The 22,225-nt window shown below is 41.5% G+C and overlaps 1 protein-coding gene and 2 long non-coding RNA genes across 8 annotated transcripts in view; 2 read left to right on the top strand and 1 right to left on the bottom strand.

Annotated features, from left to right (window-relative positions):
- SYT11 (synaptotagmin 11) overlaps window positions 1–22,225 on the bottom strand; it is a 33,130-nt gene that overhangs the window by 5,517 nt on the left and 5,388 nt on the right. For 4 of the 6 annotated variants that reach the window (XM_065574281.1, XM_065574282.1, XM_005280663.5 and 1 more), the window contains exons 2-3: window positions 5,230–6,053; window positions 1,778–1,898 (exon numbers count right to left, since the gene is read on the bottom strand). In XM_065574281.1, the coding sequence (XP_065430353.1) occupies window positions 1,778–1,898; window positions 5,230–5,916 (808 nt within the window). In that variant the 5' untranslated portion in view covers window positions 5,917–6,053. Of the gene's footprint in view, window positions 1–1,774; window positions 1,899–5,229; window positions 6,054–22,225 lie in introns of all 6 variants that reach the window. The other 2 variants (XM_065574280.1, XM_005280662.5) reach the window with 1 other exon arrangement.
- LOC135976792 (uncharacterized) lies at window positions 1,800–21,891 on the top strand. Its single transcript, XR_010594084.1, has 2 exons — window positions 1,800–1,938; window positions 20,459–21,891. It is a non-coding gene; the product is annotated as an uncharacterized LOC135976792 (long non-coding RNA).
- Window positions 13,383–15,714, top strand: LOC135976791 (uncharacterized). The gene is made up of 2 exons (XR_010594083.1): window positions 13,383–13,652; window positions 14,039–15,714. It is a non-coding gene; the product is annotated as an uncharacterized LOC135976791 (long non-coding RNA).

Genomic DNA, 22,225 nt, shown 5'->3' with positions numbered 1-22,225 from the left:
AGTCACCAGCAAAGGTGAAAAACATGTTTTCCTCCAAACAGGAGGTAAGAAACGTATTTCTCTGTCAGGATGTAAATTACGCATTGTAAGCTAACACAATGGATGCCTATTAACGTATAAAGAGATGTGAAATAAAAAGGGAAGCAGCACCCAGGAAAAACAAGCCATGTGTGATTATTTTGGTTATGAGCTAAGACAATGAATGTTGGGGGTATAGCTAGGAAGCAAAGAAGACATCCCTTCATCCTTGACCTAGGAAGTAAACAGACAGCACATTTACATTCATAAAAATGGGATCTCAGCCAACATTGGTTTAAAATGCTGCAGAGGATTCTAGGTGAGAGAAACTTCTTTAGACAGGAGGTTAACCTGGTAGTTAAGTTTAGTCTCTAGAAAGTATATTATCTTGTTTTATATGCAACCATTTGTTTCCAATATTCTTACTCACTATCACTTGAATCTTTGATAGTAAACTTACTCTTGTTTTCACTATACCTATAACTAGCTAAGTGCTGTGATGTTACGCAAAGTGCTGATCCTAAGTGGAATTTTACAAGCTGGTATGGTCTGTTCCTTTGGGAATAGCAGACCTGGTAGTTCTGTGAGTAGCTAGTGTCAGGGGCTAGATATCACAGGGGAATGCTTCAAAGGGACTTGGGGATTGAGGTGGACATAGTGTTAAATTGCAAGGCAAAGTAAGGGCTGTCATAGCCGTGAGAAGAGTGCTTGCATAGCTGGCAGTGTTAGGAGACTGACACCCAGTTAAGAACAAGCATAATTCCCTCATGCTGGAGGCATGGAGAAACAAAGTAATCGCACCCCGAGAACCCTCACACTGACAAAAGTCTAAATGTATTGTACCTATAGTTACCTTTCTCTACTAAACTTATCTAATCAAAGAATGGAATGTTTTTTTGGAAAGACCTATTTTCCATAAAACCATGTTGACTGGCAATAATTATATTCCCATACTTTAATTCTTTATTTATTGAATCCTTTATTAGCTTTTCCATAATTTTGCTTGGGATTGATATCAGACTAACTGGCTTCTAATTACATAGGGTCATCCCACTTGCCCTCTTTTAGTACCGGCATGATTTTAGCACTCTTACTGTCTTCTGGATTCTTCAGTATTTCAAGATTTCTTAAAAATTACCACCAGCAGGCCAGAGAGCTCCTCACTCAACTCTTTTAGGACCCTAGGTGCAAATTATCTAGGCCTGCCAACTTAAAAATGTTTATCCTAGTAGATGCTCTCTCCAATCCTCCTTGGACTGGGGAAAAAAAAAGTTAATCCTCATGCAATATGAAATCATCATCCTGTTTCTTTCCAAATACCAAACAGAAATATTTATTAAATGCTTCTGCCTTTTCTGCACCTCCATGTAGCCCCCCCCGACCCCAACCTATTGTCTTGTATTTTCACCCCCAGCAACCAGTTTGTTTTTTTCATACTGCAAGTAGAAGTGTGACACACACTAGCATAAAGGTAGAGCAGCCCTTCTTTGCATTGACACACACACAGCATGCCACGTTAAAAGTTGTTCTCTATCGTGCCTGTGTGTGGTAAATTTTTATTGTTGCACTGACTTCAAGGCATTAAATGGAGGAACAAACACTTCAGATCTAGTTGACGAGTTAACCAATAAAAAACTGATCAGTAAATACAGTGTAAATTAACACTCCATTTCACAGCATTCCCTTTGTGTTTACAGGGAAGAACAAACTATGCTGGAGTGCAGTAAACTATTAATAGGCTGGAGAAAATAGCTTCTACCTGAGAGGCCAGTGATATCCATTTTCGGCAAATGTCTAGCTTTCAGCACCACAACAGTCATTCTCTGCGCAACAGGCTGGTAAGACAGTGAGACTTGCAGCTCTCCTCTGCTAATGCATTTCTGTGGAAAAGAAGCAGATACAACTGAGAAGACCTGGGAGGTAATGAACAGGTGCCAGGAGGTCACGACCACATTACCCTTCCCATATTGCTAAATGGGAAGGCCTGGCCTGAGCTAGATGGGGGAGAGATCCCCAGGGGGTGTCTCACAATGGAAAAAATTAGAATCACTGCCTCAGGGGGTGTCTCACAATGGAAAAAATGAGAATCACTGCCTCAGAGGTTGGCTTCTGAAAAGAAAACAATGACCAGATTAGGCTCAATATTTGTAATTATGGGGGAATATGAGGCTCCTATTGGGAAAGCTTTTGAAAGTACCAATGTTCAGCTAGAATTGGGGGACGTGAACTCAGTATTTACAGTTACATCAGTGCCAGCCTTTCCTACCAGGAGGTACTGTAGAAAGAGAGGAGCAGGAACATATGTCTACACTTGCAGAGTTTTTTGCACTGTAAGTTTCACCAGTGATAGGGAACCGGTGGAAGTAAAGTGTTGGTTTGTGTACTCACTCAATGCCTTAGGCATCATAACATGTTTACACTACCAGCACTTCCATCGCCAGAGCAGCGCTGTAGGGCAGCTATCCCACAGAACAGCTCTCTCGATAGGTCTTGTGGGAAGGAGGGGGTGAGCGGAAGGCATTCTGGGTCCCTGCTCAGTGCCCTGAACTGCCCTGCTTCATGTCTCAGGAGCCCCATTACTTCCTGGTTTCTTCATGGCATTTTTTTAAAAAACGTCCTGCTGTCTGGCTGCTTGCCCCGCCACATCTACAGACAAAGGGAAAGGGAGCTTCAAATGTCCTGTGGCTTACAGAGAGAGGTGGACGTCAGAGCAGCGGAGATGCTGGCCAGAGTGGTCGCTTTTGGAACTCTGGGATATCCTCCGGAGGCCAAAGGGTGTTTACACTACTAGAACGTGTCTTCACTTTCAAAGCAGCGCAAAAAGAACAGCGGTAAGAGCTGTATGCCTCTTGGGAAGGTGGTTTTCTTTTTGCGGTTAAACTTCTGAGTTTGACCGCAAAAAGTCATTAACAAGTATAGACGCTCTGGTGGTTTTAGCACAAAAAAGGGACTTTTTGCGCTTTAAATGATAAGTGTAGACCTACCCTAACACAGCTCTTCTTCAGGTCTGGGAAACGTACTCAGTATGTCTCAGTTAAATACAAGGTAGAACAGACAGTTTTGCATAAATAGTTAACATACATTTCAAGGGACCATTCAAGGTGAAATGGCCTATTAACACCTCTCAAGTCATGGAAGGAGGGAGTAGAAGGCAGCTGGGGAGGGAGGGGAGACATTAGTGAGTTATAGTGTTTCCCAGACCTGATGAAGAACTGTGTATGCTCAAAAGCTTGCCTCTCTCACCAACAGAAGTTGGTCCAATAAAAGATCCATCTTGCCTCTGTAATATTCTGGGACCAACACAGATACAACAATACTGCATAGTTTTATTCCAAAGGCAGTACTCAAAGCAGGGATTATAACAGCCCAGAAGATGTTTGTTTTGTACAGTAGTGCGTAGTTATGATACAATGCACTATAACTGCAAAATGTGAAATTTAGTACCAAAGCCCTGACTAATGAGTCAACTATTTGATTCAGATGAAAAATCAGTCTTTCTTGGGGATTATGCCACTCTTTTAACCACATTTGTTCACCAAAATCAGCATTAACAATTAACAAACAGAAACATTAACAATTATATGCAGAAATAATATCTACTTCATTTAAAATTTCCATTTACCCCACGTTCTGACCCCGTATACTCTAGCAAGTCTACAACATCCTATAATTTTGATAGCTTGCTTTTACCATATTTCAGCTCAGAGCTAATGTGCCCCTCAAAAGCAATTGGAGGAATTTCTGAACTCCAACAGAATGAAAGTTTATATTACCAGATGTAATTCCCACTTCCCAAATACCAGTTAGAAAGCTGCCTAATAATGGTGTCAGATTATAATAATGGCATTTGCTGTAGATCAGCATTTTTTTATTTGTACAATTTTAATCGTTTTTGCCATACAAAACAATGTAAACACTTCTAGGAAGAAAATTATAAATATACATTCTGCAATATAATTGTTGCTTAGTAATTATATGTTAGACCCTGAGTTTAATTCCCAGCTCAGCCACAGGCTTTTATGTCATGTCCTTGGCCACTGTAACCTATCTTTATGTGCCTCTCTCCCTCTCTGTACAATGGGGATGATGATGATGATCCCTTTATCTTGTCTATTTAGATTAATTCCTTGGGGCAGGGACTGTCTCTTACTATGTGTTTTCACAGGGCCTAACACAACGGGGCCCTGATCTTAGCTGAAGGTTTCAGATGCTATTGTAATATAAATATTAATGTGAAGGATATGCAGAATATAAAAATCAGGTAGGAATGTTTAATAGCCATGGAATAATTAATTTTTAAATACAGAGTCCTGTGTTACACATTCACTTCTGGAGCACTACAGTACTTCTCTACTATCATTTTAAAATCTTGACCTTTAGTAGATTTGGAGTACTTGTCCCAGTATGTGAATTACAGTGATTTTCTAGGTGCCAAAAAGTTAGGCATGGTGACACTAAGCATCACAATGCCTAAACTCCTTTTGTGCATTCAGGCCCCAGTGAGTTAAAGATAAAATGTATAACAAATCAATACTAAACTACTTTCAATTTAGAAATGTACAAGAAAACAAATCAATGTGTATTAAAATTTCCTTACCCAAGTATGCTTTATTTCTAATTTTGCATGACAGGTACTAAACAAAAATGGAAAATAAAGCATTAACCCATAATTAGAAAAGAGACATATACACAGCAGCAAATTACAAGAGAGTCAACCAGCATTTATAGACTCTCTGTTAAAAATTCCCTCCTGGCTGATGTGGTCCACACTTTACTGTTTTGGTTATAGTGACATGCTGTGATTCACTTTTGCAGCAGTGACACCTAGCTGTTTGAAACACTAGGGTTTCAATGAAATTATTATCATTAATGAAATGATTATCAGGCACTAAATATAAGAGGAGACAAGTACTTCTGGGGGTATTTGATTTTGGAACCATTTACATAGCGACTTTTGGACAAGGGCCCAGAACATACATAATCTGGGATTTAATCCTGCAAGCCTTTCTGATCCAATTTCTCCCAGTGACTTCAATGGGACTAGTACAAGTAAGAACTACTCACATGAATAAGGGTTTGCTGTATTCCTGGTTCCTAGACTTTGTGAGTCCCCTGTGCCAAGAAAACTCAGCCTGACTGGGGATCAGCTTACATAGGGTCAAGCATAGCATGTGAAGTGTCTCTCCAAACTCAGAGAGAGAGGTCACTTACTTGTATGTTCCTTTTGATGATCTCCCGGGTGAGCTGGACCTTTCCAGTGCTTGGATCCACTCCAGCGAGGGGCACCATGACTTCTCCAATCACATCGTCTCGAGAGAAGCGATCAAAGCTCAATACCAGGAAGTGAAGCACCAAATCCTGGAGCTGGCTGTAGGGGATCCCATAGAAGGTAAAGGTCTCATCAAAGACAGGGTCCAGGGTCTTGCGCAACACACGAGTCTTTACTCGATGCCTTTTGTCTGGAAGAATTGTCATCTTGATGTAGGGGTCAGAGCCCTGAGTCTGCTCATCCATCACTGGCAGCCCATGGGCCTCTTGAATGGTCACCACTAATGCTTTCTTGGGGAAATTGTAGTCCACTGAGAAAGTCAGTGTTCCCAGCAGGACATCCTCTTCTGGGGAAGATGGGGAGGAGATTTTGCTCCCACCTGGAGTGATGCTTTGGTCTGGACTTAGTTCATCTCCGTAATCCACTTTTATTGGGAGCTGGTCAATACAAGGGGCTGCATTCATCCCATTTGGTGCCTTCTCGGAGCTCACTAAACCAGCTTCTGCCGCATCTACCAAAAGGTTTCCTCTTCCAGTCTCTTTGACAGTGCCGTTCTTGTCTCTGCGGATCCGGATAATCTTCTTCTTGTTACTCAAGGTCTCCGGATAGATACTAATGCCTTTCAGCATGTGAATGAATTTGTAAGGGGGGGTTTTGTGCTTTTTTTCTGCTTGCTGGTGGCAGCATGTCCACACAAACACTGTTACTGAGACAGACACCACAAGCACCGTGGCACCAATAAGTCCTGCCACAATCGGAGGCACATCTGTAAAGGAGACAAAACAATTAGGGATGAGATAGTCCCTTAGGACGAGTATGTTCATACAGCACTTAAAAAAGCATGTTATTCTAACGAAAGAAAATACCCTACACCTCGTACAACCAATGAACCTATCAAGTAAATATGGTCTATTTATTACTCAGTAATCTTGGTGACAGAAATTCCTTTTGAGCTTGAAATTATTTCTCTAAAATTGTTCTTTTCCATGTGGGACTCGGTTCCCCACACTTATAGATGCCCTAGGTTTTGCTTATTAATAACATCTTCAAATTTTTATTGCCTTATTCTCTCAAATCAATTTTGTATGCCATCACCATCAATGTCAACACTGCTCTAGTAAAAGTGTTTACTAGGGAACTACAGTTTCATGGGCCATAAGAGGAGCTCTCACACTTTATATCTTCTTTAAAAATAGTACTTGTTTCTATTTTAATATCAGCAATTGAGTAATAAGTAGTTACACTATTTAGAATCCAGAGTTCTGTCACACTTAAGTAATTTTAAATATTAGACATTTTGGCCCTAAAATAATTGACTGTTAGGACTATAACCTCCCACCCCTTCAGATACTTGAATCTCAGACACTGCTATAGATTTTGGAGACTGGCAATTGTAATTTTGTATATATTTAAAAATTTACAAAACTTGTTTCCATTTACATAAGGATTTTCATCCTGAAGGATCGCATAGCATTTTATGAGCCTTACAGAGTACATATAGAGGAATCACTTCATTGACCACTAAATGCAACTGTTTCTGGGATGGAAAGTGGTAGCTAGTAAGAGTGCATATTGAAACTAGACAAGTGTGTAAGGCAGGAAGTGTAGAATAGCATAAAAGTCAACCTGCTAGGAGAATTTTGGTTAGATTTTAATCAGGTGCTGAGACTAACACCCCTACTTTTGAGAAGAGTGCCATGGGATATGAAATGCCCACAAGTGTGTCTCATCCAAAAGTTTATTTCTATGTTAACCATTCCCATTTATGGACAATGAATTTCTCTGCTTCCACACCTTTCTCAGTGTCATTACCTGTTGTCTTCCATAGCTTGGTAGACTGGCAGCTGCAGAAAGAGGAAAGCTTTCTAAAGGGGTGTTTCACTAGGGGTGTTTCCCTATCACCCCCAAAGAAAAAAGTCCTACCATCTGTAACCAGGGTCCCAGTGGGGGCCAGCTGTGGTCACTCAATTAGGGTGAACTGCAAAGAATAGGGCAGACAATCCCCCAAAAGCTGGTGGATATTCCAATACTTAGATTTACCAAGCCAGCATAAAACAGCTTCTTTATTACCTTTACTGCTTACTCAGAAGTCCAAACAATACAGTTCCCTTAAAGTGATCCAGCCTCAGACCGCCATCCATCATAATCATAAGTCAAATATGATGATTTCTGAAAAACTTATTTCACCATATAAAAGAAAAGGTTCTACCAATCCCAAAGGATCAGACACATTACCTCCCAGGTTATTGAATATTCCAGATCTTACCCAAATACACGCTACAGCCAATTCTTATTAACTAAACTAAAATTTATTAAAAAACAAGACAGAGTATGGTTAAAAGATTAATATACATACAGACGTGAGTTCAGTTCTTAAGATTCAGATTCATAGAACAGATGGTGAGCTTTATAGTTGCAAAGAGTTCTTTCAGAAATAGTCCATAAGTTATAGTCCAATGTTTATATTTCAGGGTGATCCAGTTAGGACTGGGATCTCAGTCCTTATGGCCTAAGCTTCCCCTGTATGAAGCCTCAGGCAGATCTGAGATGAACAGGATCAGGACCCAAGGATCTTTTATACAATTTCATGTCCTCTTTGACAAGTTGGAGTTCCTCCAGGAACAAAAGATAATTAGGATGACTTTGAAGGAGGTCCATCACCGGTACTTGGCTATAGAATTAACATAAGGCAATTTGCTTGTTCCTCCACCATTCACAGATGACTTGCTATACATTTCAAAGAGAGATGAGGTGTTTACAATTCATTTAAATGCTAGGATGTTCTTTTGATCTCTGAATGATCAGAATACAGTATAGACAGGGACTGTTGGTTACATTGTTGACCATTTCTTTATACATGCAAATACACAAAAACACAACCATTACCTCCCCAAGTCTTTAAGGGTTGAATTTGAGTCCTTTATTTTGCAGGATGTTTAACCCTTTCTAGCTGTGCGTCACACCCTCAACGTGAGACTGATGTGGAAGGGAGAAATTAAAGCTCCTGATTACACCTTAAGGACCTTCCAACATTGATATGTGCTGTGTTTACATTGAATTCTTAGTAAGGCCAAATTATTGATGCATGCTTTGGTCCAAGTTAGAAACTTAGTCCGTACTTTGTGAAACACTTGTGATTCCAGGGTTTAGTCTATGTGTTGACTTAACCTAGCCATTAATGTTGTTCAGAGAGCACTTACTCTGGCATTCAGCCATGAAGGCTGTGAGGTGTTGTATCTCAGTTTCCCTTTTGTGCACAGCACATTAGGTCTGCAATATCTTTTCTCCTGTGTACAGTTAATGCCTGTATCTAATCTTGAAACTATGAAACATCAGTATCATAAGGCCTTTTAACATAAAGTGTGTTCTTATGTATCATTCTTAACATGTTCAAGGGTTTTTCCAAAAGATTAGGCACATCTGTACATTTTTACAGTTTTTGGTATTAGCCAACATGTTAGTTACAATTATTAGCACTAATATTAACATCAGTTCTATCGTGTATACATTTATAATCATTTTTGTCATACCAAGCCTTTTGTTTAGACAAATCATTTGTTAGGTTAGCTTGTTCAATGTCCCTTTTGAACCTTAGTAGCTTTTTCTTTACTTTAGGATTTTTCTTAACATAGGATTTCAGTTTAATCACTTCCTTGAGGTTTTAGTATTTGGAAGATGAGGGAGGCAAGTTTGTAAGGGCATTTTGCTTTTTAAGAGTTAGCTTGCTTTTCTTGTCAGCTAGGAAGTTTGTATGGACATCATGCCTTAAAGAGACCCAACCATTTTCTATCATTATGTCTGAACTACAGTTCTCCTGCTTTTCACCTACCAATTTCTGCATCCACAAGGTATCAATCGGATGCACTAGAGCAGTGTTTCTCAAAGTTTTATATTGGTGACCCCTTTCACACAGCAAGCCTGCGAGTGGACCCCTTTTATAAATTAAAACACTTCTTTTTATATTTAACACTATTATAAATGCTGGAGGTGAAGTGGGGTTTGGGGGTGGAGGCTGACAGCTAACGCCCCCCCATGTAATAACCTTGTGACCCCCCGAGAGATCACGACCCCCAGTTTGCACTAGAGCTTACTAAGAAATTTCATGACAAATCCAAAGTATCTATGGGTCTATTCATAAGGCTGCTCTGCTGTGTAAAACCAGGAATACAGACTCTTTCTTCAACCTGAGACACAGACTGTTCACTTTCAATATTAGCTAAGGAAGCCTCCTTTAAGCTATTCACAGTAGATTTTTCCTAAGCAAATTCAGTGGATTCATTTTCATTTGAAAGACTTTGACCATTAGGCACCAACCAACTTTCCTCAGAAGAGAGACTGTTTACTATCAACAATGGCCCATTAAGAGTCAATGGAAACAATTTCTTTTCATAGACTTCACCAAGAAATTCCTTTTCTTCTGCAATATCATGCATTGCAACAAATTCTTTCTGAGCTTTATTTATGTCCAGAGCCGACTTTGGCACAACAGACAAATCACCAACCTCCTTCTGAGTTTCACATACATCCAGACTCACCTCTGGCCCATCAGGAGGATTTTTACACAATCCCTTTCAGGTAAACTGCCAGACTTCATAGTCAAAAGATTAGAAGCATTCTCTTCCTTGTTAAGTTTCCACACTGTCAGTGGGTAACATAGTTAAATCACCTTCATGCTTTCCTTGTGCCCTGGCTATATCAACCTGATCAGACAAGGTTGTCATATCTTTACCCAGCAACACACTAGCAACAGGCAAAATAAAAGCACCAGAATCGCTTGGTTTCTGGGAGCTACTTATGACATTAACTGGATGCAAGCTAGTTATAATGTCATTATCCCTAGCAGACACAAATTTAGGACCACTTCCTTCTTGGGCTTTAGTTGTATCCAAAATCAACTCTGAGTTAACTAATAAATGTTCATAGGCTGATAGGTTTCAGAGTAGCAGCCGTGTTAGTCTGTATCCGCAAAAAGAAGAACAGGAGGACTTGTGGCACCTTAGAGACTAACAAATTTATTAGAGCATAAGCTTTCGTGGACTATAGCCCACTTCCGATATGCATCCGAAGAAGTGGGCTATAGTCCACGAAAGCTTATGCTCTAATAAATTTGTTAGTCTCTAAGGTGCCATAGGCTGATAGGTTTCTTCTGTCTGCTTTACAGACAGAGAACTAGAGAGACACTGTTTCTCAGCAGGCATGCTGCTATTCAAAACAGACAATTGGAGATATCTTTCTCTTTGTCTCAGCACCCATGGCTGATTTCAGACACATACCCAGACAGTGAGACAGCTTCCTTAACAGGCAAATTGCCACTCCCAACAGATAAACTGCTATTCTCCATAGATAAGAGTCTCATTACACTGAGCTGCTTTAAACAAATCATCTCTACCCTTTTCAGGCTTACTTTCACAAACTTCACTTGCTAACAATTCTTCACTTACCAAGACTGTACCCTTTCCTTCCTCAGTTAGGGCTTTAATCTGATCACCAACTTTAATTTGCTCTAGAGAAACATTTCCCTGAGCCTTATCTAATAGATTTACTTCTGAGATATCAGACACTCAGAAATTTCTTCCACATATACACTGCCTTCTTGCACAGACAAACAGCTATCTTCATCCAACAAGCATTTGGAGAAACACTCCATAGGCAAGTCTTTGCCCTCTAATAGACACAGGTTCAGGATTATTTCTTTCCTGTGACTGACTTATATCAACCTGATTGAACAAAGCTTTAATATCATTCCCAATCAAAAGATCCTTAGGCAATAACTGCCTTACACCAGCTATAACTTCATATTTAACACCGTTTCATTCAAGGTGGATTTTGGCTAAAGGCACACTTACAGTAAACTCATAGAGGATTACAATATTCACACACTGATCTGGTAAGTAATCTTCCTCTTTGACAAAATGTGCTTTAACAAGAGTGATGTTAGTAGCTGTAACTTGCCCTAAATAGCTTTTACCATTGACTTTTACATTCTCTGCCCAAGTTATGGGGCCACCTTCACCTGAGATCACAGTAAAAGCATTTACATAAAAGGTGGCAGTGTTGGGGTATATTTGGTCACATACAGATAACTGCTTAAAATCAAACAACATACCAACATAGTTACAAACTGGATAGATTCTATCCCCATCTTTGTTGTTGAGAGGAGCTGGCTTTTCAGGATGATACAGTTCCTGTTGTTCCTTTATTCGCTTGAGTTAGAGCTTAAGCCTGTCCACTTTTGCCTTAGCTTTTAGTTCCTGCAATCGAATATATGCCATTCTCTGTTCATGTTCAAAACACAGGTGTTCTCTTTCCATATCAGTTATTTTTTGCCTTTTCAGAAACTGAAGATATGCCATTCTTTGTTCAAACTGCTGCTGGTTTCTCACTGCAAGCATTTTCGCTGGGTTTGCTTCCTTATGACTGGCAGTTAACAGATTTTCAATTTGTGCTCTGGGGCTTTTTTCTTAAAAGACAACCCCCTCTGTGAGCACAATTCTTCCAGGCTTTTTCTGTCAGGATCTTGATCATTGCTCACTCACTGTAACTGATTTTTAACCCTTAAACTCTCCAATATCCAACATTAATTTTTGACAAGCATGTGGTACTGATCCAAAAACCTCAATTAACCTGTGGTAATCCTAGCACAACTACACCACTGTGGCCAGGGTCCCAGTGGATGCCAGCTGTGGTCACTCAATTAGGGTGAACTGCAAAGAATAGGGCAGACAATCCCCCAAAAGCTGGTGGATATTCCAATACTTAGATTTACCAAGCCAGCATAAAACAGCTTCTTTATTACCTTACTGGTTACTCAGAAGTCCAAACAACACAGTTCCCTTAAAGTGCTCCAGCCTCAGGCCTCCATCCAGCTATCTAAGTCAAATATGATGATTTCTGACAATCTTATTTCATCATATAAAAGAAAAGGTTCTACCAATCCCAAAGATACATATTACCTCCCAGGTTATTGAATATTCCAGATCTTACCCAAATACACGCTACAGCCTATTCTTATTAACTAAACTAAAATTTATTAAAAAACAAAAGAGTATGGTTAAAAGATCAATATACATAGACGTGAGTTCAATTCTTAAGATTCAGATTCATAGCAGAGATGGTGAGCTTTGTAGTTGCAAAGAGTTCTTTCAGAAATAGGCCGTAGGTTATAGTCCATTGTTTATATTTCAGGATGATCCAGTTAGGACTGGGATCTCAGTCCTTATGGCCTAAGCTTCCCCTATATGAAGCCTCAGGCAGATCTGAGATGAACAGGATCAGGACCCAAGGATCTTTTATACAATTTCATGTCCTCTTTGACAAGTTGGAGTTCCTCCAGGAACAAAAGATAATTAGGATGACTTTGAAGGAGGTCCATCACCGGTACTTGGCTATAGAATTAACATAAGGCAATTTGCTTGTTCCTCCACCATTCACAGATGATTTTCTATACATTTCAAAGAGAGATGAATACAGAGAGGTCCCATCTTTACAATTCGTTTAAATGCTAGGATGTTCTTTTGATCTCTGAATGATCAGAATACAGCATAGACAGGGATTGTTGATTACATTGTTGCCCATTATCCATACACATGCAAATACACAAAAACACAACCATTAGCTCCCCACAGGTCTTTAAGGGTCGAATTTGAGTCGTTTATTTTGCAGGATGTTTAACCCTTTTTAGCCATGCGTCACACCATCATTACCACCAGTTCAGCTCCACCAATGGAAGCAATGGTGAAAGCATTAATGTAGACAGGGCTCCAGGTGGCTTCTGGTGATTTAAACACTGAGTTGTCTGTCTTTGCTCAAACCAGGCCTCAGGTTTAAAAAAAACAACAACAAACAGTTTATTTGCAATTCCTAAAATATAAAATATTCTAAAATACAGGAAATTGCACTTGCTAGTTTAAAATTTGCCAGGAGGGTGATGACCCACAATTTCTTGCCTCCCTATTTTTGCTTTCCTAGCTACAGGCCTGTGTGATTCTAATTGTGACAGATATTGCAATCCCATGCACTATCTTTGGGGTCCATTGTATGAAATTTATTAATGGTTTATGCATGATTGTGTTCTAATCCATGGTGGAGGCTTACCACGGATCCTCCAGGAACTAAAAAGAGTAGGGGAGTAGTTATAAGGGGGTGATTACCCTGGAGATAGTAAACGACTCCAAAGAAACACCACCCCCTGGGGTGTTTGAATATACTGATTGAAACTTGGTTTTTCCAGAGATTTGGACAAAGAGGCCTTTCGGTATAAAAAGCTGATACATGGCTTTCTTTTGATTTGGCAAACAGACAGGACCCACTTGCGGAAGGTTTGGACAGCCTCTGGCTTACTAGAACTTCATAAGACTGAGGGGTGGTAAGTTTTTAGCATGCATATAGGAACTTTTATTTTTTATAGCTTCCCTGTAATGTTTTTGACCTATGTATAAATGTATTTGCTTGGAAGAATGGTGGTGTCATTGGTAAAAACACTAATTGTATTCTGAGAGAAAGTAACAAATGGGCTGGTTGTTAGGCAGAGGGGATTGCCGGGGATATCAATGTGCAAGGCAGGGAGATTTGCAGCCTTAAATCCCGCCACCCTGGTCAGAAGGGAGTGAGACAAGGGTTACGCCCATAGAAAGGTGACAGCTGGAGACCAGAGATCTGACTGGGCACTTCTGAAGTAGACCACAGGGGGGGGAAGAGAATTAGTTACCCTGAAACTGGGGCACTAATAACTTTTTTTTTTTTTACATTTAGGGTTGTGAAAAACTAGACATTTTTGTTACAGGTATAAAAGAAAAGACTAGTAATATCCCCCTGTGGTTCCTGTGCCTTCGAAGAGTCTCTTGAAGTCTGATGGATTTTGGGAAATTGTGTTACCTTGCTCTCTGGTTTTCTTCTGCATTAAGATCTGCATGCACTGAGATTGACTGATGGGGAAGCCCAAGGTCTTGTCTGCATAAAACAGCAGTCTGAAGTCCCAGCAGACACACTAGCTCCATCTGCACTTGAGATTTGCATTATTACAAGCAAACAGTTAGCTGAACTTTGTTACTTGTCATGGTGCAGTGTGTTCATCTCAGCTAGTGTAATGCTGTTCAGAGTGTCTGAACCCTCCAGTCATTGCAGTAGCAGTCATAGTGGTTGCCTATCAACAAGGATCCTAGTTTTCTGTGATACAAAACCCAAAATTCTCCAATAAAAAAATCCACATTTTTCCACAATTAAAATTAAACGCTCAACTTTAGTTACCCTAGCCACGCTATATACATGTATCAGTTTAACACAATGTTTTATTGATATATTTACAATTTTCAAGATGACAGTCCAAGCCCTGCCCATTCTCCTGATTATCTGACTTGCCCCTGTTACCAATTAGATCAGATCATCGGGGTTCTATTGTATGTTTTTATTTTTTACAATATGTAAAAATTAATGATTCTCTTTCAAAACGCAGATTCTGTGTTTTTCTGTGGCAAACAGACAGGGGTCCTAGAGATCTATCACATCACACTAAGAAGTTGAATTTTGATAGCTCATGACAGCCCAGGTTGATGGTTTTCTTTACAAACAGAAAGGGTTGGAGACTTTCTTTTATGAAAGTTGACATTTTGTAGTAGAAGATGGCCACCTAAAAAAATGCTAGCTTGCCAAGTTGCTCTATGCCTAACTTGAGCTCTAGATTCAGCTGCAGTAGCTCAGAAGAGGGTACAGCAGCCATTGCAGTGTGATCACTGAAAAGGTTGCAAGGGGATTGTGGAACTGCAAGGAGGGCCCATTACAACCTCACAGCTATAATTCACCACAAATCATGGTAGCAATAGTGAAAGCATTTTTACCAGTCTGTTGTCCTAACCCACTCAGAGGCAGACAACATGGTGGTAAATAACACTTGAGCCCTTTCTAAATTAACAGTGGAGAATTACATCTAAATTGTCCAGCATAGATGAAGCCAAAAGATGCAGTGATTCAGTGCAGGGTACAACAGTGTGACCCTGACTCCAATTAAGTACAATTGGAATAGTGCTGGCAGTATTTGTGGATTGTTGTAAATATTTGTGTGTGGACAGAAGGTGTGTTACAATTGCAGCAAGTATTGTTTTTCTAGTGTAGAGCTAACTTCTGGGAGAGTTTTCAAAGGTAAGAAAATCTCTGTGCGGTTATGAAGAGAAGGGCTAGAGAAAAACAAAATGACTGAAGGTGCAACCAAGCATCTATTTTTGGAGGGGTGGGGGGAATTATCTGAACAGATCATCTGACCTGTTTTAGATTCACCCATCATTGTTCATCACGGTTTGCTCTTTCTCAAATCCCCATCATACTTCAACTGAATGATGAGAGGAAAGCTTTCAATCCCATCTTTCTTCCTCCCTGGCCTACATGTCAGAGAGACCTGCATAAACTACTTCCATAATAAAATAAAATACCAGAAATCAGACTGATCTCTGCGTTATTACAATCTTAGTCAGTGATGGGCAGCACAATCTTAAAAAACTAACCTTTTGTACTGACTTTCATTCTACACCAGGGGTTCTCAAACTGGGGGTCGGGACCCCTCAGGGGATCATGAGGTTATTACATGGGGGGTCGTGAGCTGTCAGCCTCCACCCCAAACCCCGCTTTGCCTCCAGTATTTCTAATAGTGTTATAAATAAAAAACACTTTTTTATATATTTAAGGGAGGGTCGCATTCAGCAGCTTGCTATGTGAAAGGAGTCACCAGTACACAAGTTTGAGAACCACTGTTCTACACCAGCTAGACCCAATTTTTTAACAATGCAACTTTGAAAGTGGTAAATCAGAAAGGTATTTAATATCTTGGATTTTTCATTTTATCGTCTTTAAATGCTCTTTGGTCTTAAGAAGAAAGAGGATGTCATTTGATAGTTAGCCGAACTGCAACAGATTAACATTTAGTGAGCTGAGTGAAAACCTTGAATTCTCTCAGGATACCAATATCTGTATCCTATTCACTATTTGGTCCTTAGTGTTAGAAAAAACAATTCTTCTTGGACTGCCACTGAAACACAACTTCCCAAAGATAACTGACCCGAGTGATGATAAATTGGCCTCAGGTCCCATGATCTGTGACTAGAATAACTAAAGCATACAGTGTTCATAGATGACATTTACAATTCAGTAGACATGTCTTTGGTTGTTTTTATTTCTAATACTCCCTGTACCCTCCATATGAACTGGATTCTGCTTCTGACATAGGATGTCTTACTAGTTGTCTTATCCTCTTTGAAGAGAGACAATTAATTGTTAACAGATTATCTGCATAAATCCCTACAGTTACCCTTTGTAGATAAAAACAACAAGGAGTCCGGTGGCACCTTAAAGACCAACAGATTTATTTGGGCATAAGATTTCGTGGGTAAAAAAACCAAGTGAGGTTTTTTTACCCACGAAAGCTTATGCCGAATGCATCTGAAGAAGTGACGTTTTTTACCCACAAAAGTTTATGCCCAAATAAATCTGTTAGTCTTTAAGGTGCCACCAGACTCCTTGTTGTTTTTGTGGATACAGACTGACACGGCTACGGCCTGATACTTGACACCTTTGCAGATATTACAAGTTACATTCCAAAATGCAAAGAAGATGCTGACAAATGCTGTAATCCCTGTCTTTATTCATTCTGATCTCAAAATACTATATAATCCTCAAAAACAGCAGAAAAAGCCACCTGCAAATTTTCAAACAAACCCCCCCCCCCCCAGCTCTGGGCTGGGAACAGGAATTAAAAAGACTCAGCTGAAAAGGCTATTTTTTTGTTTCTGAAAGTTTTAAGCCCCTATTTATAACATATAATTAAACTACAACCTCTGCCTTAACTATAAATGCATTCTGGCCAAAAGAAATAAAAATTATACTGCCTGACAAAGACAGTGCAATTTACAGGAGCCCCTTGCAGACCTCAAGCTTAAGGTCCCATTCTGCTTCTAGAGGACCACACAAGGGAGAGCAGACTGGTGTATTAGGTACATAGGAATTGCCAGATTGCCTCCAAACAGTGGTCCATCTAGTCCAGTCCCTCACAGTGGACTGTACCAACAGCTTCAGAAAGTCCAAGAAACCCTTCAGGAAGCAGCTATGGAACAGCCTGCCTACAGGAAAGGCTGCTACTGAACCTCCATTAATTAGAGTAGTGGTTTTCAAACTTTTTTTTCTGGTGACCCAGTTGAAGAAAATTGTTGATACCAGCGAACCAACGGAGCTCGGGATGAGGGGCTGTGGGAGGGGCTCAGGACTGGGGTAGAGGATTGAGGAGTGGGAGTGAAGGCTGCAGGGTGGGGCCGGGGATGAGGGGCTTGGGGTGCAGGAGGGGGTTCCAGGTTTGGGGTGCTCAGGGGTAGGGATTGGGGCATGGGGTTGGGGCACAGGCTTATCTCGGGCGGCTCCCAGTCAGCGGCACAGTGGGGGTGCTAAGGCAGTCTTTCTGCCTGTCCTGGAACTGTGGACCATGCTGCGCCCCGGAAGCAGCCAGCAGCAGGTCTTGCTTCTAGGCACAGGCATGCAAGGAGATCTGCAAGGCTCTTGCCCGCAGGCACTGCCGCCCACCCCAGCTCCCATTGACCGGTTCCCGACTAATGGGAGTGCGGAGCCGGTGCTCAGGGTGGGGGCAGTGTGTGGAGCCCCGTGGCATCCCCGCCTAGGAGCCGGACCTGCTGCTGGCCTTCTCCGGGGCACAGCGCAGTGTCGGAACAGGTAGGAACTAGCCTGCTTTAGCCCGAGCAGCACCGCCGACGGGACTTTTAACGGCCCGGGCGGCAGTGCCGACCAGAGCCGCCACGACCCAGTGCCTTATATTCCGCAACCCAGTACTGGGTCGTGACCTGCAGTTTGAAAACCACTGAATTATAGGTATGCCCTGAAACGTGAGAATTTATATTCCTTCAAAAATTTGCAGTTGTGGCCCTGGATGTTTTTATTATCCATATAAATATACAATCCCATTTTAAATCCTGACAATTTCTTGGGTGCATGTGGAGGAGAATAGAGGGAGGAGTACTTTCTCCTACTGGGGACCTGCAGCAGTCTACAGAAACATGGAATCATTCCTATATGCTGCCTAAGATGTGCAGAAATGTATTCCTGCCCCTCCATCCCCCCTGGTAGTTTTGGGAGTGGAAGGAAAAGTTGGTGTACCAGTAGGCACTGGAAACAGCACTAAAAGGGCCTGATCTGCATGGTATGTGTCTAAGGCAGGGGTGGGCAATAATTTTTTCAGGGAGGCCACTCCATGAATTTTGGTAAGTCGTCATGGGCTGCACATTTCTACTATATTAATGGAGGGGGTGTAGGGTCTGGGAGGGAGTTTGATACAGGAGGGGGCTCTGGGCTGGGGATTGGGGTACAGGGGGGGCAAGGTCTAGGAGGGAGTTTGGGTGCAGGAGGGGGTTCTGACCTGGGGTTGCGAGGTGCAGGCTCTGGCCAGGAGGTGCTTACCACAGGTGGCTCCCAGCCGGCGGCGCAGCAGGGCTCAGGCAGGCTGCCTGCCATAGCCCCACGCCGCTCCTGGGCGACCCTTCTGGGGAGGGGGGCAGCGGGTCTCCGTGCACTGCCCATGCCCACAAGCACCACTCCTGTAGCTCCCATTGGCCAGTTTCCGGTGAAGACAGTGCTGGGGGCAGCGCATGGAGCTGCCTCCCCTCACCCCTGCCAGGGGTGCGCAGAGACATGCCAGCAGCAGCCAGCCGCTTCCAGGAGCAGCATGGGGCCACAGCAGGAAGGCAGCCTGCCTGAGCGCCCTGCTGCACCACAGGACTTTTAGCAGCCTGGAGATCATGAGGGGGCAGCCAAAGAGCCTGGTGGGCTGGACAGAAATGGTACGCGGGCTGGATGTGGCCTGCGGGCCGTATTTTGCCCACCCGTGGTCTAAGGAGATGCGGACTGCAGGAGGTTTACAGTACCACATTCCTCTACTGTGCACTTTAGGAAGTGCGGGGAAAGGTAGCACAGGCACCGTGGACCTTAGAAGATCCACATCTCATTAATGCACCTATCCTGTTGATCTTCTAGGAGCTGTGCCAGTAACTCTTGGAAAGTTACTCACAATGCAGCAGCAAATACACTGCATTTGTGCACTCAGAATAACATGGCACCCTACTGACCACTGGTGTAGCTATAGTGGTGTAAGTTGCAACAGCACAGTTCTCTAGTGAGTAAGCACCAAATGATGAATCACGCCTGCAAGAAACTAAATGGGGACCTCTGCATTCAGAAGCAGTAGAGTTTCCTATCAAAGCTTATTCCAAACAGTCTTTCCCATCTGCCCCCAACCAATTTCTTCACTTTTTCCTTACTCCTATTGTCCTTCGTGCTTTGCCCTTTCCTCCCTCCCCAATCACTCTCACATTCCTCCCTTCAGTGTCTCTACTCCTTTCTTTCATCCTTATGATCAGCTAATCCCCACCTAAAAGAGCACCACTTAGTAAATAAATCAAAAACAAAAATCCCCAGCCAAACTGGGGAAGAGAAGATTATTAAACTAACATGACATTTTCAAACCATCACATTGTTCATTCTCCTTGTCTGTTATATGCCTCCTCCTCCTCTCTCTCTTTTTGCCTGTTTAAATTTCAACATCTTCGGGACAGGGAATTACTCTTATGGGTTTCTATACAGCCTAACACAATGACCCCCAGTCTTGGTTGGGGCCATTAGGTGCAACCATAATACAAAATAATAAAAAATAAGATTCTATTTATTCTCTTGGTGATAACACTGGCACACAAAAGGAGCCTGATGTTCCACTCTGCTACACTAGTTTTATGCTGGTATGACACCACTGATTTCAATTGAATTACATAGACATACAAATGGTGTAAAAGTGGAGACTCAGGCCTCAGAGGTGCATAGTGCAAAGGCTTTTCCTCCTCAGAGTACTTACTTGAGGGCAAGCCACCTTAGCTTTTAAAACCAGATGAGTCATGGACATTGATTGACCCAGATCCCCAAAGGTAATTAGGCTCCTAACTTCCATTGATTTCAGTAGAAGTTGGGCACCCAAATATCTTTATGAATTTGGGTCATTCAAACTAACTAGCACAAACTCTGTCAAGCAGTCAATTATTCTTAATCAGGACTTTCTGTGATTCTCACAGTTTATTCATTCCCAGGAGGTACTTATATATGTTGAATAATAACCTATGTTTCTTACATCATTTATTTTAGATTATTTTATAAAGTTCTCTGCAAGTAAGAACTAGAAGAGGTGGGAAGAGTGATTGTTTCAGGAAAAGGTGCGGAGCTGTATGAATAAAAGGACCAAACACGTTGAGACAGTCTGTACAAGTGTACAATTGTACAATAGAAGGCCAAGGACATTCTCTAGGTCTGAAATACTAAAATATATAACTTGTAATACTATAACTAAATCACACAGCTAACTAGAATTAGTATTAGTGGAAGTGTTTAGGCAATATCTACACACACCAGTTTAACTAAAAGTTGGATTTTAAATGTATTTAGTTAAACCAATGCAAACCCCTTTGTGTACATTATTAAAGGCATAGGTAGATACCTTACTGATATAACCTAAATTGATACATGCCATTTTTAAACTGCTTTAAGAGTGCCCATATAGGGTATTGCATCAGTTAAGCTAAAATGATTTTAAAACATCTTTAGTTAAACTGGTCCAAGTTTGTGTGTAGACAAGTCCTTTGAATAATGGCACAAACAAATATTTGAATGTCCCTCATGCAGAATGTACTTTGGTAATGCACAGCACAAGAAAGACTGCTGGGAACCAAACCATTTAACAATGGTCTATCTGCAGAAGCAAGGTTTGATGGCTTCTTTATAAGTGTGCCATAAGGACTGTTAGAGAGACATGATGAGTGAGATAATTGTGACATTCCTGTAATCCTCATATTCCTCATCTGTATATAATTGTGATATTGCATTAAAGCACGTCTAATAAGGTATCAGGGGAAAGGTTATGATCTGCTGAAAGACATTGTTCTATCTAAATATGTGTATCATCAATGCATATGAAATTATAAGAATTGTGTTGTATGGTTTTCACTAAAATATGATGTGGGTTTGGGAGGCGCCCAGATACTAGCCCTACAGAGACAACGACAAGGGAGGTAACCAACACCTGGATGGGTGCTGTTGAACAGACATCACCAGCCATTGTCCAGCAAGGGAGCTACAATGCAATGATTCACCTACATAAGACCACACCAGGGGAACTGCTCAACCTTGCCTGGGGACTCAGCAATGCCCACCAGACATGCCTGGCCTTGTGTTCTCCAAACACATGGACTAAGGGTATAAAACAGGACACGGAGGCCCATGCTTCATCTTTCGACTGACCTCATCTATGCTGCAAGCAACAAAGACACTGAGCAGATTTAAACTCCAACAGAGGAGATCGGCCCAGGTTTCAAGGGTGAAATCTGTGTACTATGAACTGCAATATCCAGTGGGGTGCGAAAACGTTATCTAGATGTTGCCCAGTCTAATAGGGTTGAAAGTTTAGACTGCATGCTAACATTTTATTTTATTTTGGTAACTAACTCTGACTTTTTGCCTATCACTTATAATCACTTCAAATTTATATTTTGTAGACAATAAATTTATTTTACTGTTTATCTTTACCAGTGAGTTTGTATGAAGTGTGTGGTATAACTGCTCAGGTTTGCAAAGGCTGGTGTATATCCACTTTCCATTGATGAAGTGATGAACCAATTAATAAATCTGCATTGCTTGTCTTGAGCACTGCAAGACGGTATATTCCTGAGGTGCAAGGCTGGGAGCTGGGGGGATCTGGCTGGTGCCTTTCCCTGTCTAATTCATGAGTGGCTCTGGGAGCATTCATGCAATATAGTTGGGTGTGGGACTCCACATGCGGTTGTGCTGAGCGATAACAGCGCCTGGAGGGGTCTGCTGCTTGTAACTAGCAAAGCATTGTGAGAGACACCCAGGCTGGAG

Source organism: Chrysemys picta, chromosome 20 (assembly GCF_011386835.1).
Source record: "Chrysemys picta bellii isolate R12L10 chromosome 20, ASM1138683v2, whole genome shotgun sequence".
Taxonomy (NCBI): domain Eukaryota; kingdom Metazoa; phylum Chordata; order Testudines; family Emydidae; genus Chrysemys; species Chrysemys picta.
Note: the sequence above shows the minus strand (reverse complement) of the source record. Positions and strands in the feature narration are given on the sequence as shown.